The sequence below is a fragment of the Eutrema salsugineum genome, unplaced genomic scaffold (assembly GCF_000478725.1).
Source record: "Eutrema salsugineum unplaced genomic scaffold, Eutsalg1_0 scaffold_6, whole genome shotgun sequence".
NCBI lineage: Eukaryota > Viridiplantae > Streptophyta > Magnoliopsida > Brassicales > Brassicaceae > Eutrema > Eutrema salsugineum.
In genome coordinates, this window is record NW_006256547.1 from 4,929,802 (window position 1) to 4,945,192 (window position 15,391).

The 15,391-nt window shown below is 36.7% G+C and overlaps 4 protein-coding genes across 4 annotated transcripts; 2 read left to right on the top strand and 2 right to left on the bottom strand.

Annotated features, from left to right (window-relative positions):
• Positions 1-248: 248 nt before the first annotated feature.
• On the bottom strand, positions 249-1,868 carry LOC18011972 (UV-B-induced protein At3g17800, chloroplastic). The gene is made up of 2 exons (XM_006395100.2): positions 1,367-1,868; positions 249-1,119 (listed from the first exon to the last, which is right to left on the bottom strand). The coding sequence occupies exons 1-2, from the start codon at positions 1,708-1,710 to the stop codon at positions 432-434; spliced, it is 1,032 nt and encodes a 343-aa protein (XP_006395162.1). The 5' UTR covers positions 1,711-1,868; the 3' UTR covers positions 249-431.
• A 212-nt stretch (positions 1,869-2,080) lies between these two features.
• Positions 2,081-3,818, top strand: LOC18012493 (peptidyl-prolyl cis-trans isomerase FKBP15-2). The gene is made up of 6 exons (XM_024151380.1): positions 2,081-2,196; positions 2,347-2,396; positions 2,882-2,944; positions 3,073-3,163; positions 3,249-3,353; positions 3,470-3,818. The coding sequence occupies exons 1-6, from the start codon at positions 2,142-2,144 to the stop codon at positions 3,562-3,564; spliced, it is 459 nt and encodes a 152-aa protein (XP_024007148.1). The 5' UTR covers positions 2,081-2,141; the 3' UTR covers positions 3,565-3,818.
• Positions 3,819-4,175: 357 nt separating this feature from the next.
• LOC18011973 (peptidyl-prolyl cis-trans isomerase FKBP65) lies at positions 4,176-7,363 on the top strand. The gene is made up of 13 exons (XM_006395101.2): positions 4,176-4,371; positions 4,465-4,551; positions 4,836-5,096; positions 5,186-5,260; positions 5,350-5,430; positions 5,525-5,722; positions 5,807-5,899; positions 5,986-6,161; positions 6,256-6,378; positions 6,463-6,609; positions 6,697-6,824; positions 6,908-7,013; positions 7,102-7,363. The coding sequence occupies exons 1-13, from the start codon at positions 4,176-4,178 to the stop codon at positions 7,150-7,152; spliced, it is 1,722 nt and encodes a 573-aa protein (XP_006395163.1). The 3' UTR covers positions 7,153-7,363.
• Positions 7,364-10,299: 2,936 nt separating this feature from the next.
• Positions 10,300-13,201, bottom strand: LOC18012494 (transcription factor bHLH78). Its single transcript, XM_006395102.2, has 7 exons — positions 12,234-13,201; positions 11,830-12,045; positions 11,644-11,709; positions 11,426-11,494; positions 11,230-11,307; positions 10,784-11,011; positions 10,300-10,696 (listed from the first exon to the last, which is right to left on the bottom strand). Exons 1-7 carry the CDS (start codon positions 13,011-13,013, stop codon positions 10,598-10,600), a joined length of 1,536 nt encoding a protein of 511 aa, XP_006395164.1. The 5' UTR covers positions 13,014-13,201; the 3' UTR covers positions 10,300-10,597.
• Positions 13,202-15,391: the final 2,190 nt, after the last annotated feature.

Sequence of the window (15,391 nt, forward strand, 5' to 3'; positions counted from 1 at the left end):
GAATTTATCAAGGCAGAGAAAGAAGATAGACACGTGTCACTCATGTGCTTACTTTTGGACATTCTCCTAACGCAAAGGCCTTTTTGGGCCATTTCTCAATTTGGGCTTAGCCTGATATTGACTATGTATTATACTCAAAATTCTTTAATCTTTCTAGTTTTTCCAAATTAATGTTATACTGTACAGAGAATTCACTGAAGATTACCCAACACATGATAGGAAGATAGGACATACAGAAACTAAAGACATGATAAAACCAATCTCTCTATAAGCCATCATTATACACATAGTAACGAAAACTTTGGACAAAAATAATTTCCATAGCCATTGACCCGGAAGAAACCTTTTTTTGTCTCCCTATACATATAATGCAGTGTGCACCCAAAAAGATATTCGAGCTTCCTTTTCTTCTTCAAGCAAACTGGTTCATTTCAGACACTGCTATTTTCTTCTTCTTCAGCATTCTCATTCTCCTTGAGCTTGAACGCGCCATCTACATACTCCTCCGTATCCCACAGAAACGTACCAAACGCCACAGCCTCAAGAAGCAGCCTCTTCAGGCTAGAAAACGATGTCACAATGCTCTCTTTGTTTTCCTCGGGACCGAAAAGAGCTAGGCTCTGCTTCTCTATCAGGTTCTTGGCTTCACGTGACCTCGGCTTTGCGCATCTCTGCAATATCTTTGGGTCGAACCCGGATATGTAATGTCTCAGTTGCTTAGTGAGGCTTCCGTGGTTTTCTGATAGCGAGCATTCGAGTTGGTACCTGAGCGAAGCAGATTTCAAAAAGTATCCATACAAGATCGAAGCTGTGTATACTTTACTTAGCTGATGCGTATCTATCTCGGCTGTAGCCAAATTGTCAGTCAAAGTAGAATTCGCTCTTAAGCTGATGACTGCGTTACTGTGTTCTTTGATGAGTTCAAGGACGTCGTAGCTATGGATTGATTCGAGTTCCCAGTCTTTCGAAGGCCAGATCTCGAGTCTTTTATTGTAGATGCAAGTGGGGAGCTTTGGAACAAGAGGCACTCTTATCTCGGAGAATTTGTACAAGATCAACATGTACATTATGTCTTCAACTGCAGTTTGGCAATTGCTCTCCTTGAGTTGCGCTATCCTTCTGGAAACCATGTTTAGAGTCAAATCAGAGAATAAGAATTCATAGAAAATTGAAGAAACAATTTGAATATAGAATGAACAGAACTGCAGATGTAAGCTAAAATCAAATGAAATTGTTTGAATCTTATGCTAAGCCAATCACAATCATCCACGGAATCACCATATATGCACTGATTTATGTAGATTGATGTGTGTTTGTGTATTCGAAATTGAATCGTATGATTGAGGAAGGTGAAAGGTTAAAGAACCTGTGGAGAGACGCTTCAACGGATCCAGAACTGAGGAACATCCTCGATAAAGCGGATTCTTTATCATCGGCGAGCTGCTTGAGCAAATCAGCGACGGCGAAGTGGAAGAGCTGCCGCTTTTTGAGCAAGACGCAGCTTAGAAACCGTCCCTGAGCCGAAAGCGGCGCGAAAGGCGCGTCGACGCTCGCTCCAGCGCCCGCCGCCGCCGCAACAACCACCATCGAATCGTACCGGACCTTACGCCGCGAGGGAAGGAGAACACAATTGCCGCCGCATCGTCTCACGGAATTGCGGCGCGACGGGAGAAACGGTAGGGATCCCTGGTGGGAGAGAGAGCTATCCATGAAACGAAAACAGAGAAAGCAAAACGTGATTTGGGAGATTTTCGGATTGAGAAGAGATTACAGAGCCGAAGATTGAAGAGTCAGTGAGAGCAGATTGGATAAGGCAATAGAATGGTAAAATCTCTAATCTTATAGAAATGTATTTGTGACTTTGATTCGATGGGCTTCTCTATTGCATGCATTTGTGTGGTTTATTGCTGTCTCAGCAAGTTGACTATTGAAGAAGACAGGGATGTTGATTTGGGGTACAAAAATCTCGTGGTGTAATGGATAAGATGGGCTAGGACCTGTAAAACAAAAAAGCCCATCATACATAGGCCCATATTTACGATCCAATAAGATTACGCGATCTTTTCTGAGAAATAACGAAACAGGTAGACACTATAGAGAAGAGAAGCTCCAGAGTGAGGAAGGCGATTTTGGCGAGCAAGATGTTTCTGCGTTACTCCCTTTGTTTGATCTTCTTCTCTCTCATTCTACTCCAAGGTTCTGATTCCAATTATTATCTGTTTCGATCATCTTCTTTCTCTATTGTTTTTTCCTTCTCATTATCGGTTGGCTTACAATTGCTAGATCATGTTCTCTTTGCTTCAACATAATTCGCTGTATGGGATCTGTTTATTTTCTTGTCTTTAGGCTTTGCCAAGAAGACGGGAGACGTTTCAGAGTTGCAGATCGGGGTCAAGGTAAATTTTATTATTTGCGGATCAGCAATTGAGCAATCTAGTGTATTGTTTAGCTCGACAGTAGATTCTAGCTTCGAATTCCCGGTTACTTTGTTTCGGGAACAAAATTTTAGCTGTAAGATTGATTTCGGACCCCATCATTGTAGTGTTTCGTTACGTATTCATTGTTTTCATTGGCTTACTATAAATGTGAAGCTAAAATTGGGAGTTTCTAGCCATTGGTTTTGGTCGATCTTAACAACATTTTTTCTTCTTGTCTAATGGTTTTGATAGTGTTGTGTTCTGTTGTTGTTTCTTCTTCTGAAAGGTATTCGAATAGTATTTACAAGTAAAAGGAAAAACAAATGAAGGGTATTTAACCATTTAGTTAGAGGATCTCTTCAACAAAACTCCACGATTATAAGTTGTAATCCTTGATTCAAAGATAATAAAGAGATTTTGATTCTTGATTCTTATCATCTTTCCTTGTTTTTCTTTATGGGCAGTATAAGCCAAAAACGTGTGAAATTAAGGCTCACAAAGGTGATAGGATCAAGGTGCACTACAGGGTAAGCTTGATCAGATCTTACGACATAATCAGATTCATCATTGTCCTGAAAAACTACTTGCGTAGGATGTTCTGTTACAAAGTATGGTGTTATTTGCTGTTGTTGTTTAACGTAGTGTTATGTGGCAGGGGAAACTTACTGATGGAACTGTATTCGATTCAAGCTTTGAAAGGGGTGACCCGTTCGAGTTTGAATTAGGAAGTGGTCAGGTTATCAAAGGTGGTTCTGGCTTTTGACTTTTGAGTCTTTCCTTGTGCTCCCTTCTCTTAATTCCTCCAATAGTAATGTACTTGTTTTGTTGCAGGTTGGGATCAAGGTTTGCTAGGTGCGTGTGTAGGAGAGAAGAGGAAGTTAAAGATACCTGCAAAACTTGGATATGGGGAACAAGGCTCTCCGCCCACCATCCCCGGTATTATACATACATTTCGAAAAGCTTCTTAAATGTGCATTCGATGTTGTTACGTCTGTGAAGAAGAATAGGGGTTTCCGACTTTATAACTAAAAAACAATCTTGCAAACTTTCAGGTGGTGCAACGCTGATATTTGACACAGAGCTTATTGCGGTAAATGAAAAACCAACGGGTGGAGAAGAAGACGGATATGAAGATGACGAGCTATGATGATTCGACTTTCCATTATCCAACGCTTTTCTCTAGATGAAACGAAGTAAACGGTCTATGGGGCGTTTGTTTGTTTTAATGTTTGGATACTTTAGCTTCGCTTTATAAAGTAAAGACTGCGAAGGATTGTTGTGGCGACATTTAACATTTTCCTTGTACTACGTTGTCGTTTTGGCTCTGCTTTTGGAGTTGTTTTTTTTTTTTTTTTTTGTCAACCTGCTTTTGGAGTTGTTAACAAATGAAACTTCGCCAAATGCTTCAAACTAAATTAAGTATATTTTAAAAAAAATCGTGAATCCGTTCAAAAACAAAAGAAATTTCTTTATTTTAAAAGTGAGACCCCGCTAAAAAAAAGGAAAAATCACGCAACGGTATCTGGAAACATCGGGACACATCTTTGGGTGTGTGTATTCAGGTTTCAACGCTAATGGCTCTTGACTATAAAATAAAAACCAGAATTCTCCAGAACCCTCCGGTCACTCTTCACTCTCACACTATAAATCTCTTCACGTTTTCCCAACGATTTCTTGTGAAAATCTCAAAGCTTTTACACACTCTCTAGACATCTCTTTTAATTTGACATCTCTCTTTATCTTTCAATCTGATCAGAAATGGAAGACGATTTCGATATGCAGCTTCCGGCAGAGGAGCCCGAGGAGATGGATTTGGATCTCGCGGACGATGCTGAATCGGATCCTATAATGAAAGTCGGCGAGGAGAAGGAGATCGGTAAATTAGGATTGAAGAAGAAGCTAGTCAAGGAAGGTGAAAAATGGGATACGCCTGAAAACGGTGACGAAGTTGAAGGTACTTTTAAAGAACACTTTAGTTTCCTTCCTTTTCTCGATTCTGCCGATATTATACGTGCTCAGATTCTAAGATTCCGACTGTCTTATGCAGTGCATTACACGGGAACATTGTTAGACGGGACCAAGTTCGATTCAAGCCGTGACAGAGGAACTCCCTTCAAATTTACTCTCGGCCAAGGTAATTTGTGCACTGTGGAAGGATTTCGCTATCTTCTGATGCTAGGTTAAGCTTGTTGTAGGATTCTCTGTTCTAATTGGGAAATTTGTTCCGTGAAATTGCACGTCCGGTTTGAATCTGTAGATACTGATTGGGAAATTTTGCATCGGAACAAACTACACTCGAATATTGAGATAGTTACTGTTCGTCAATTGATGCTATTTGGCCTGAAATTGTTCACAGCTTACTTGTTTGGTTGTGGCGACTCTCCCGAGTACTGAATTTCTATGGTTTGGTTTGGTCAGGACATGTGATAAAAGGATGGGACATAGGGATCAAGACAATGAAGAAAGGCGAGAACGCCATTTTCACCATCCCTCCCGAGCTGGCGTATGGTGAAACCGGTTCACCACCAACCATTCCTCCAAATGCTACTCTTCAGTTTGATGTGGAGCTGCTATCGTGGAGGAGTGTAAAGGATATATGCGGTGATGGTGGTTTGTTCAAGAAAATTATAGTCGAAGGGGAAAAATGGGAGAAGCCAAAGGACCTTGATGAAGTGTTCGGTGCGTCTCTTCTTTTGTTAGTTTCCTTGCTTTGGAGCATAGTTATTGATATTGATTCTCATGGATTCAATGGTTTGATACTGCTACAGTCAAGTATGAAGCTCGGCTTGAGGATGGCACCATTGTTGGAAGGTCTGATGGGGCAGAGTTCACTGTCAAGGAGGGTTAGTGTTTTATTTTCCTTTCAAAGGGATATTGTTTGTTGTTGAAGATTATGCATATAACAAGGGTCTAATGTATTTTTGCGGAACAGGTCATTTCTGTCCTGCGCTTGCTAAGGCAGTCAAAACCATGAAAAGAGGAGAGAAGGTTCTCCTAACTGTGAAGCCACAATGTGAGTTCTTTTACTTCTTGTTCGTATTTCAGTTCATTAGCGGAAATGCAAATGTAAATAGATCTGGCCTGAATTATGTATGTGACCGATGCAGATGGCTTTGGGGAAATTGGAAGACCAGCAGATGCTGGTTCTCATGCTGCAATCCCACCCAATGCAACCCTTCAGATTGACCTTCAGTTGGTTTCTTGGAAGACTGTGCTGGAAGTAACTGATGACAAGAAGGTTATTAAGAAAATACTGAAGGAAGGAGAGGGATATGATCGTCCCAACGAAGGAGCACTTGTCAAACGTTGGTATTTTTAAGGATTGGATTTCATTTATGCGAAAGCAAATTACTTGATCTGACGACCAGGTTTATGCTCTTTCGTTGCAGTGAAGTTGATCGGTAGACTTCAAAATGGAATTGTGTTCTTGAAGAAAGGTCATGCAGAAGACGATGAGCCATTCGAGTTCAAGACCGATGAAGGTATAAACATAGAAGCTGGAATATCGTTTTCTATTCTGGGTGTTGTGATGATATTTAAGCAAATAAAGCGTTGGCGTTTTCTGCAGAACAAGTAATTGAAGGACTTGAAAGAGGTGTGATGAGCATGAAGAAGGGTGAGGTGGCACTAATCACCATTTGTCCGGAATATGCTTTTGGTTCCTCTGAATCAAAGCAGGAGCTGGCTTTAATACCTCCAAGCTCAACTGTATGCTTTGAGGTGGAGCTGGTATCCTTCATCAAGGTGAGATCATTCGTTTTCTGGGTGTGACCTCGTGCTTTATGAAGAAACTTATCTATGTACTAAAAATAAACCATCTTCTTTTAAATTGGTATAGGAGAAAGAGTCTTGGGACATGAACACACAGGAAAAGATAGAAGCTGCTGGCAAGAAGAAGGAAGAGGGGAACGCATTGTTCAAGGCTGGAAAATACACAAGAGCTTCAAAGAGATACAAGAGGGTATGGATTTGAACCTTGTGCCTCCATGATGTTTGTAAGAAATTCATGTGTGGCTTTGAATTTAACATCATGTTCGGGTTGCAGGGTGTAGAGTACATAGAATATGACTCAACTTTCGATGAAGAGGAGAAAAAGAAAGCACAAGCTCTAAAGATTTCATGTAATCTGAACAATGCTGCTTGCAAGCTGAAACTGAAAGATTACAAGGAGGCGGCAAAATTTTCCACAAAGGTAAAATAAAAGATCTTGAGTTTCTGTGATTCCCGATGTACTCCGACCATAGGGCTTCGAAGTAGTGAATGTAACGATTGTGAATAGGTGTTGGAGATGGATGGTGGGAACGTGAAAGCGTTGTATAGGAGAGCACATGCATACATGGAGATGGCTGATCTTGACTTGGCTGAGCTTGATATCAAGAAAGCTCTTGAAATCGATCCTGACAACAAGTGCGTGGTTTTTTACTGGTCCTTTCATACTTCAATTTTTTTTCGGCTGCGATGAGTTATAATTTATAAAACAATGTCTGCAGGGAAGTGAAGATGGAATATAAGAAATTGAAGGAGAAGGTGAAGGAATACAACAAGAAAGATGCCAAGTTTTACAGTAACATGCTGGCTAAGATGCTTGAGCCACACGTAAGTAATTTTGAAAAAGACAGTTAATAGGAAAAGGCCTTTATGGAACTGATAATGACACTTGTTTGTATCAAATGTGATGGCGCAGAAAGAAGCACGGAAGGAAGCACAGGCGATGAGTATTGATACCAAGGCATGATTTGGAACACTTAGACGCATTGATCCCGAAAAGTAAATACAGAATTTTGTTTGTTTCCTTTCGCTACAATCTTGGGATGTAACATTTTCAGACGATATTGCCCAATGGTCGTGTTCTCTTTCTAGTACCTACTTTGAACTACTGTTGAAGCAAAACAGACTTGTAATAAAACAAGGATTCACTCTTTTAATTACTTTCGGCTTGTAATAAAGCATGCACAGTTTGTGACATTTCAACAACAGGACTAGGCATGGCTTTAAATATCTCTGACATTCTCTCTTTGAATTAGATCGTTGCGACTTTAAGTTAGTTTACACTCAGACAACCATTTTCTCAGTCTGGCTCTACCTGCTGTCCACAAAACCTCAGCTAATAACACCACTTGTGTTGCAGCCAGAAAAAAAACTCAGAACCCAACCTAAGTGCTATGTATCATCTATCCCATAGAGACATTGTAAGGAATTGTTTCACCGCAAGTGACTGCTAAGTTCTTCATCTTCATTCAGGTGGTGTGCTTTTCAAAGTAAGAAAGGCTTTAGAATACTAGCTTACCTGTTCCCCGATCAGGTCTACACCAACCACAACGAAAGTGATTCCTTGGAACAAGAAAGAGGAAGTAGAAATGAATCCCTTGAGCTGGACAGTAAGTTTCTTGCTCAGGTTGCCAGCAGAATCAACGCGAGTGCCAAAATTGTTCTACATTCGTTACATTGTTTTATTTCTACATTTATAATATAAACCTTTTTGTTATTAAAATATATATGATGGTTTGATAGTTCTGATGGTTTTGACCTAGCTATAGGGTAATTGATTGACTACCTACTAAATCAGTGTACACATACAACAACACAAAAAAAACATTTAGGGATCCCATGATTTTTTTTTTTTTTTTTGGTTCAAGGAGGATCCCATATTTATTTCTATAATTCACTAAAAACAAGCCGGGTCAAGCATTTCAACGAGACGGTTTAATTTCAGAACATTTTCTAGGTAGTGCTTGCGCCATCAAGGCAGAGGAGACATAAGCCTGGTTTTCGGAGATATTGTAGAGATGTATCTTATGCAGCTAGTCATCAAATCTAAGCATTGGTGGTGTTCTCTGATTACCAAGTTCTAACCAATCATCTTATAACCGGAAACTCTTCTACTTAGCTTAAAGGTATAATGTGTGATATATGTATAATGTCATTGCAGTTACTTTGAATATATCTTTTTTATTTTTTCTAATTATCAAAATTGTAGAAAATTTTCCAATAGATTAGAAAAGTAATAATAGCTTAAAATGTATTATCAAATGGATAGTGAAATGTTCTAAAAGAAAAGGATAAGCTTTGTTCGACATAACTAAGTGATTTGCCACTAAGCAACCTTTTCTAGGGATAAAAAGCATGTCACATGAAGACTGTCATTAACAATTTCTTTAAATGTCATTAAATTTCCGAGTGAGATGCATGCAACTACTGCTCAATAATAAAATCATAAAATCTATAACCACCCACATTCAAAGCATCTTTTTTTTTTCTAGCTATCAAAGTAGTATAGATTAAAGTATTAGTTAAGCCAATTAATTCACCCTACCTATAACCATGTCAAATAATTCAATCCGTAATTTTAAATTACAATTAAAGCTGCAACGAAGACTAATAAAACCAGAAAGGTTTATTAATTAGATTAGAAATTTTAATTAACAACTTTTCAATTATGAACTTCAAAGTAGTTGGTCATTAATTAATCTAATCCATTATTCTGTGTGCTAAGTCCACGAATCAGAGTCCATAGACTCCATGCCCATGTGATTGCTAATTTTTTAATTCTCTTTCACACTTTATAGAATTCATTAGTTAATCGTCGTAATCCAAAAATGATTATACTCTTCTTTTTTGTTTAACATTGATGATTGTACTTTTATGATCATTTTCACTCTGTTTCAAGATAATTCATTTTAAGGTTTTTGCATACTACGTGTTGTTGACCCCAAAATGAATTACTGTCAGCTAATTATGTATAAAGTCATTTTACTTAATCGTTTTGTTTTTCCAATTTTTCTCTTTAGTTGAAAAACTTGAAATGTTCTTCATCCTTTTTTTAATAAGAAAACTTGAAATGTTTGTAAAATGTAAACGAACATTGTTTCGTTGAAATGACATCAATATGAGCAGCTTGCTCTTTAGTTCCAGTAATCAAGCTAGATTGTAATACTCAAACTATTAAATACAATCATTTCCAGAAAATTGAATGAGTGTGTACGTGGTTGATTAATCAATCTAGAGTCTACTAGAGACCAGAATTTTAAATCTGATTAGTACCTAACGCCTACTGGAATATTGAATAAATATTCGATGGCGAATTTTAACCAAAAACAAAATAATATTCAGCTATAGAAAGATAACATGAAAATCATTGAAGTAATTATTGATTAGAGAATTATATTTGGTTGATCAAATCCTTGATTGGTTGTGGATTTCACTCGTTAAAGAAAACAAAAGAGGAACAGAAGCTTCTGCGTTTTCTCGATAGATCTCTGGAAATTACAAGCGAGCCATTTAACTTTTAGAAATCACAACTTAACCCAATATAAATTTAATTTTAAATTCCTCCTCAATTACAAAGAAATAAGTTATATCTGGAGATAAAGACATAACAGGTCACACAGCTGGCTAACATTAGCAAAAATCAAATCAAAAGAATCTAGGAATGAAAGTAATGTTGATCAATTTAGAGGTAACAAAATATAGATTTCAAGTTCCGCTAATTTGATTAGTCATCTTTTTGTTTGTCAACATTTAGATTAATCACTAAAACAAGTTTATCTTAGATAGTAGTCCATCATTACGAATTTGATTAATCACCCAAAGGTTGCTTTTTGTTTCATGATATATGTCGGAAAGTTCTTTGTCGCAAAGTATAGCATTAACTTATAAATTTAGCAATTTTCAGGTAAGATTACCTATTTATTGTAAACTAGAGCACTCGGTTTTAATTTATCAAAAATACAAATATCAATTATGTGGAATAGTTTAGAAATAAAAAAGTTGTGGAATAGTTTTGCACATAATCCAAGAAAGGTTAGTATCGCCTATCACTTACTCTAATTGAAATAACTAAATACAAATGGTGAGTTTTATTGTTTAGCCTAATTTGGTGTAGATTAATTATCTTGGATTGTAGTGGAGGTAATGAACTTACAATGATATTACATTAGAAAAACGAAAAGAATCCAACAGTACAATTGAACCCTAATGAGGAATTTGAAAATGATATAATATCATTAACAGAGGGTAAAAAAAAAAAAAAAAGATTAAGAAATAGGTTACTATCATATATGTGTATATATATATATGGAGATGAGAATATGTATAAATCATAGATATTGGTATATTTATGTACACCCATCAATCCTTTTTTTCTTATTTTCTTCCTTGAGGCCTTGAAATAAACTGGTTGATCAAAGCTCAATTTTCATGTTTTGAGATTCATGGTTGGGATTATGTGCCACTCCCATCCCTACAATGCTCTGTAAATCTTCTTCGCTAAACATATGATACTGAAAAAATACACATAAATTTATTTCATAATCATCTGACTATATATAAAAATGGAATTAAGGAAGAGAACTAAAAGAATAATAAACCTGAGAAATGGAGTCAGTGAATTGGGTAAGTGTTGGTAAGTGAGTGAAGCTTCTGGCTAAGGTAGAGGTTTCCAGTGAATTCATAGAGGATTGGAGCATCATATTACTGGAAGAAATATTAGGATGTAACTGTGAATTATTATTATAATTATTGAGTTGCTGATGATGATTTGAAGATTCACACTGGATCCCTTCTTCATGTAACCGGTTGCTACTTGATGGAATCATCTGGTGAAATTCAAAATTATAAAAACAAAAAGGTGAGATTACACTTTTTTCCGATAGAAAATATACAAACTTCCTTTCTAAAAAGAAATTCAAAAAAGCTTGAAAAGTATTTGAGATAACGACAAACACAAAAAGAAAAAAGGATTAAAAACAATGATCACTTTCGAATTATCATTATTAATGGTTGCTAATTGATGTTAATGTTTAAGGTGACTTACAACATCCTTTGACACAAGAGTGTCCATGTTAAATTCCAGCCTGGTGTCGTTCACTGATGATAACTTCATTGACAAGAACTGCCATTATTAAAACGAAAAACATTAGAAAATTATTGCAAATAATTAAATTAAAACGGTGATTAATGAAACAAATTAATTGGATTTAATTAGATGAAGAAACCAAAAAATAATATACCTCAACTTGTCTTTGCAATGATTGTACATAGTTTATAATTTCGTCCAGCATCAGTGCCTTCCCAGTAACCTTTCATCGTATAAACAAAAAGAAAAACAAAGACATTAATTTCTTAATAATGCTAATCAACAACTGATTTATTGAACACAAAACAAAAATTGGAGTTCAAAACTAAAGTTAATCAGTGACTAATAAAACAATTAAAAAAAAGTTATCACCTTATTGCATCCAGGCACAAGATCTTGAAGCAGCTTCATCCTTTCTCCTATTTTCTCCCTCCGAACCTAAACCCACATTAAAAAAACTAATCAAATTCTAATTATCATAGTTATGATTAACTAATTACTGACAAATAATCAAACGAAAAATGTAGGAGACCAAAAAAGAATATTAGATTAATTTACCCGTTCGGCGAGACTGTGACTGTCGGTGGCTTGGCCTCGTCGAGCTCGAACATGGATGTAATCTTTAGGAGGTTCAGGTGGTTTTGTGCTATTGCTTTTGTTCCCTTCTTCTTCTTCATCTTTATCTTCTTCTTCTTCCTCTCTTCTCCTTTTCCCTCCTTTTTCTTCTGAAATTTTGATTCCTTTTCCATTCCAATCTTGCTTCCTTTCCGCCGTCTGAGAAATTGTAAAATATACACAAAGTCAATCACTTTTTATTTACTTAATTTAAAAAAGCAAACTTTCTAGAGAACTTGGTTCCTCGAAAAATGTTGAAGTCTTTGAATTTTGAAAATCTGAGGAAAAAATAGAAACTTTGCGGGAAAATTAAGAAATATTCCGGGAAAATCAAAAATTAAATGTACTTTTGAGAAAGTGGGAGATGGGGATGCGGTGGAAAGGGGATTTTCCTTGGGTTTCCCTTTAGACGCAGACTTTCTCTTCCGGGAAAATTCGCCGGGGAGTTTCGGATTTGATTCGCCGGCGGGAATCATCGGTCTGGAGACAGCAGATGCGAATTCCGGCGAAACAAGTGCTTTGAGTGCTGGTGTGCTGGAGACACGTGTCAGCTTCCCGGAGCTGACGATGTTTCCGTTGTTAATAGGGAGACCGGAATTAGTTCTTCCGTTGAAACTCCGGCTACCAAAGCAAGAGAATCTCGCTGCCCTCTCCGCAAATCCCGGATCCCCTGAGAATTCCGTCAACGGCGTAGTTCTGCTCATCATCGGCGGCGGCGGAGAGCTCATCGGAGTTGCGTAGCACGAGGCGGAGCGAGATTCCTGCCCATTATTGTTTCCCATCGGAGCTCCGTAGATCTCACCGGAGCTATTTCCGATGTTGCCAAGCTTCCCGATGAGTTCTCTGATCATGAATCCGTCACCGCCTCCGCCGGAGAAATTGGAATTCGACGGCGTCGGAGAAGAGACGAGGGAGCTCAGAGCAGAGTCAAAGAAGCTCTGTTGTTGTTGTTGTTCCGTTGACTTTTCCCAGGGAAAGCAATCCTGCGGCGGCGACGAATTTCGAGAAAGATTTGGATCCATTAACGCCCAGTTAAGCGTCGGCGATGAAGAGGACGGTGGTTCAAAATGCACCGCCATCTCCGGCGGTGGCGGAAGCTCTGTGTTCATAAACAGCTCGTTCTCCATTCTCTCGATTTTTCTTAAGAATGAATCAAAAGTCAGAATCTAACAAATTCTAGCAAGATCCCAAATTACGCAGGAAAAAAAAACTATCCTTATTTACGCAGAAATAGGCAAAAATAGTCTAAATTCACATATCATTCTTTAACAAGAGGATGTTTGGAGTGTGACGAAGGAGAAGAAGAGCGTAAATGGTAGGGAAATGCTCAAAATGGTCTAAACGGGGTTTTTATAGTTGTATAATACAACAATAAGCTGTGTTTTATTATCACTAATCATATACTGTACGTCATAGATAATTAATTTATAATTTTTAAAAAGAATAGTAAATCAATAGTAGTATCATTTTGAGTGTCGCACCGTAACGGGCGGAGATTAGGAGTTGTTGCCGGGCCTTTGACGTTGAGCGATATTGCTAATAAATATGTGATTGTTTTACAATATCGACGTAAAACAAATTCAACATGAACGTCTCAAATGTTATATTTTTATTTGGCATATAATTCTTATAAATCTCAAATGAAAGAAAGTCTACTAAAATGGGGGTTTTCGAGAGCCAGTAAGGTAAAATTTCATACTCTTGACGCTTTCTTTTATCGATCGACCAATGATGGATCATCGTCGATCTCTTCTGGTTCTAGCTGTAGGGTTTACTATTTGCCTTGATAATTTGTTTTAATGGTGTTTACGAAGAACGTCCTTTGTACATAAACCTCTATTTTTGATGAAATCTTCTCAGTTTAGCCAAAATAAAAGTTAAACCACCAACCGGATAAGTTGTATTATTTTACTTAGTGCTTCCTCGATCATTCCTCTCTTGCATCTTTGGACATACTGTATTTACAAGTTTTTAGTTTTGACCGTTGTTCTTGTTCATTTCACCCAACCAAACAACTGTTGTATTCTTTTGAATAATGTACTTTTTGCAACTAAGCTTTGACTATATACAATAACTATTCATATACTGGTCATTTATTTGCAAAAAATGATGAATGATAAAATCGTGAATAAAACTTGATTCATTTATCTCATTTTTTTTTGAACAAAATAAATAACATGGATCTCACGTGGCTTTTTTTACAAATATCAAGTTACTTAATCCAGTGACTCGTTAATTTATTTGATATCACATCATTTGTTAATTTCATGCGCTAAAAACATAGTAGTATCATTTATTCACGATTTTATTACCGTTTGGTTTTTTTTTTCAGCTTTTGCCTTCTCTATAACAAAGTAGCCTAACTTCAATAAATCCTTGGTATTTCTCTGATCTGCTGTTAAGTCAACATTTTTAAGGTATTTATTTTTGGGTTTAAACGCTTTGATCGATCAGATCTAGTTGCACAAAACAATTGATTTGCATGACCTATTCATATCTTTGAATTTTGATTATATTGTATGTATATCCACACGACATTCTTCTCTATAGCTGTTAATGGGGAAATTAAGACTGTCCGTTATCTTTATACACACTTGTAATAGCAATTAAAGTTCTTAATTAAGCCACTGTAAAACAGATCGTATTGACTTTATCATCCAGTGTGTTCATTTGTGCTTTGCTGATCATATTTCTCTCACTAAGTTTAGTTTCTTTTTAAGATAAACCAAGTCATTTATGATTTAACTTATATAAATCGAACAATCATTGGAGTCAACAAGTGGGCTTGAAAGTCACAAGAAATGAAACAAGTTGTATCATTTTACTTACTGGTCGATCGACAAAAGTAACTTCGGTATTCGCGTATTAGTTTATCACATCTATTTCTTTGATACACTAAACAATTTTTCTTCCTAATTAATACACTAAAGTAATCAGATTAAAACTATATTTTTGTTTAATATTTTACATTGAAAAAAAAAATGATACTCTTTGTAAGATAAAGATAAAGTTCACTCCTTGTGAATTGGGAAAAGTATTCAGTAAAATATGAAGATGATAGTTTTATAAATTACTATATAACTGATCGATGTAATGACAACAAAAATGTTCCGATGTAAGAAAATCAACTTGAAGGAGCTCTTGCCGGTTAGTCAACTATCGTATTAAATTCCACAGCCTAGCCGGTTATCACGGGTTTGGTCGGGTTAAGTAATGAGACCGACCTTGTATTTAAATGTTTAGATGACATTGTCTCTCTATATTAATTAACAAAATGGGGAAAAAAAAATATTAATTAACAAACATTGAGTAGGCTCATCTTGGATTCATTCTATATAGTAAAATATGGATGACGAGAGTTTTGTAGTCCAGACTCCAGCGTTCCTACATTTGGATGGCTCTCTAGTCTCTAGCGAATTCTTAAGTTCGACTCAGACTTTTTATGTAGATATGGGTTTCAAATGAGTTAGTGGGACCGACGTTCCTACAAAATATTAAAGATATT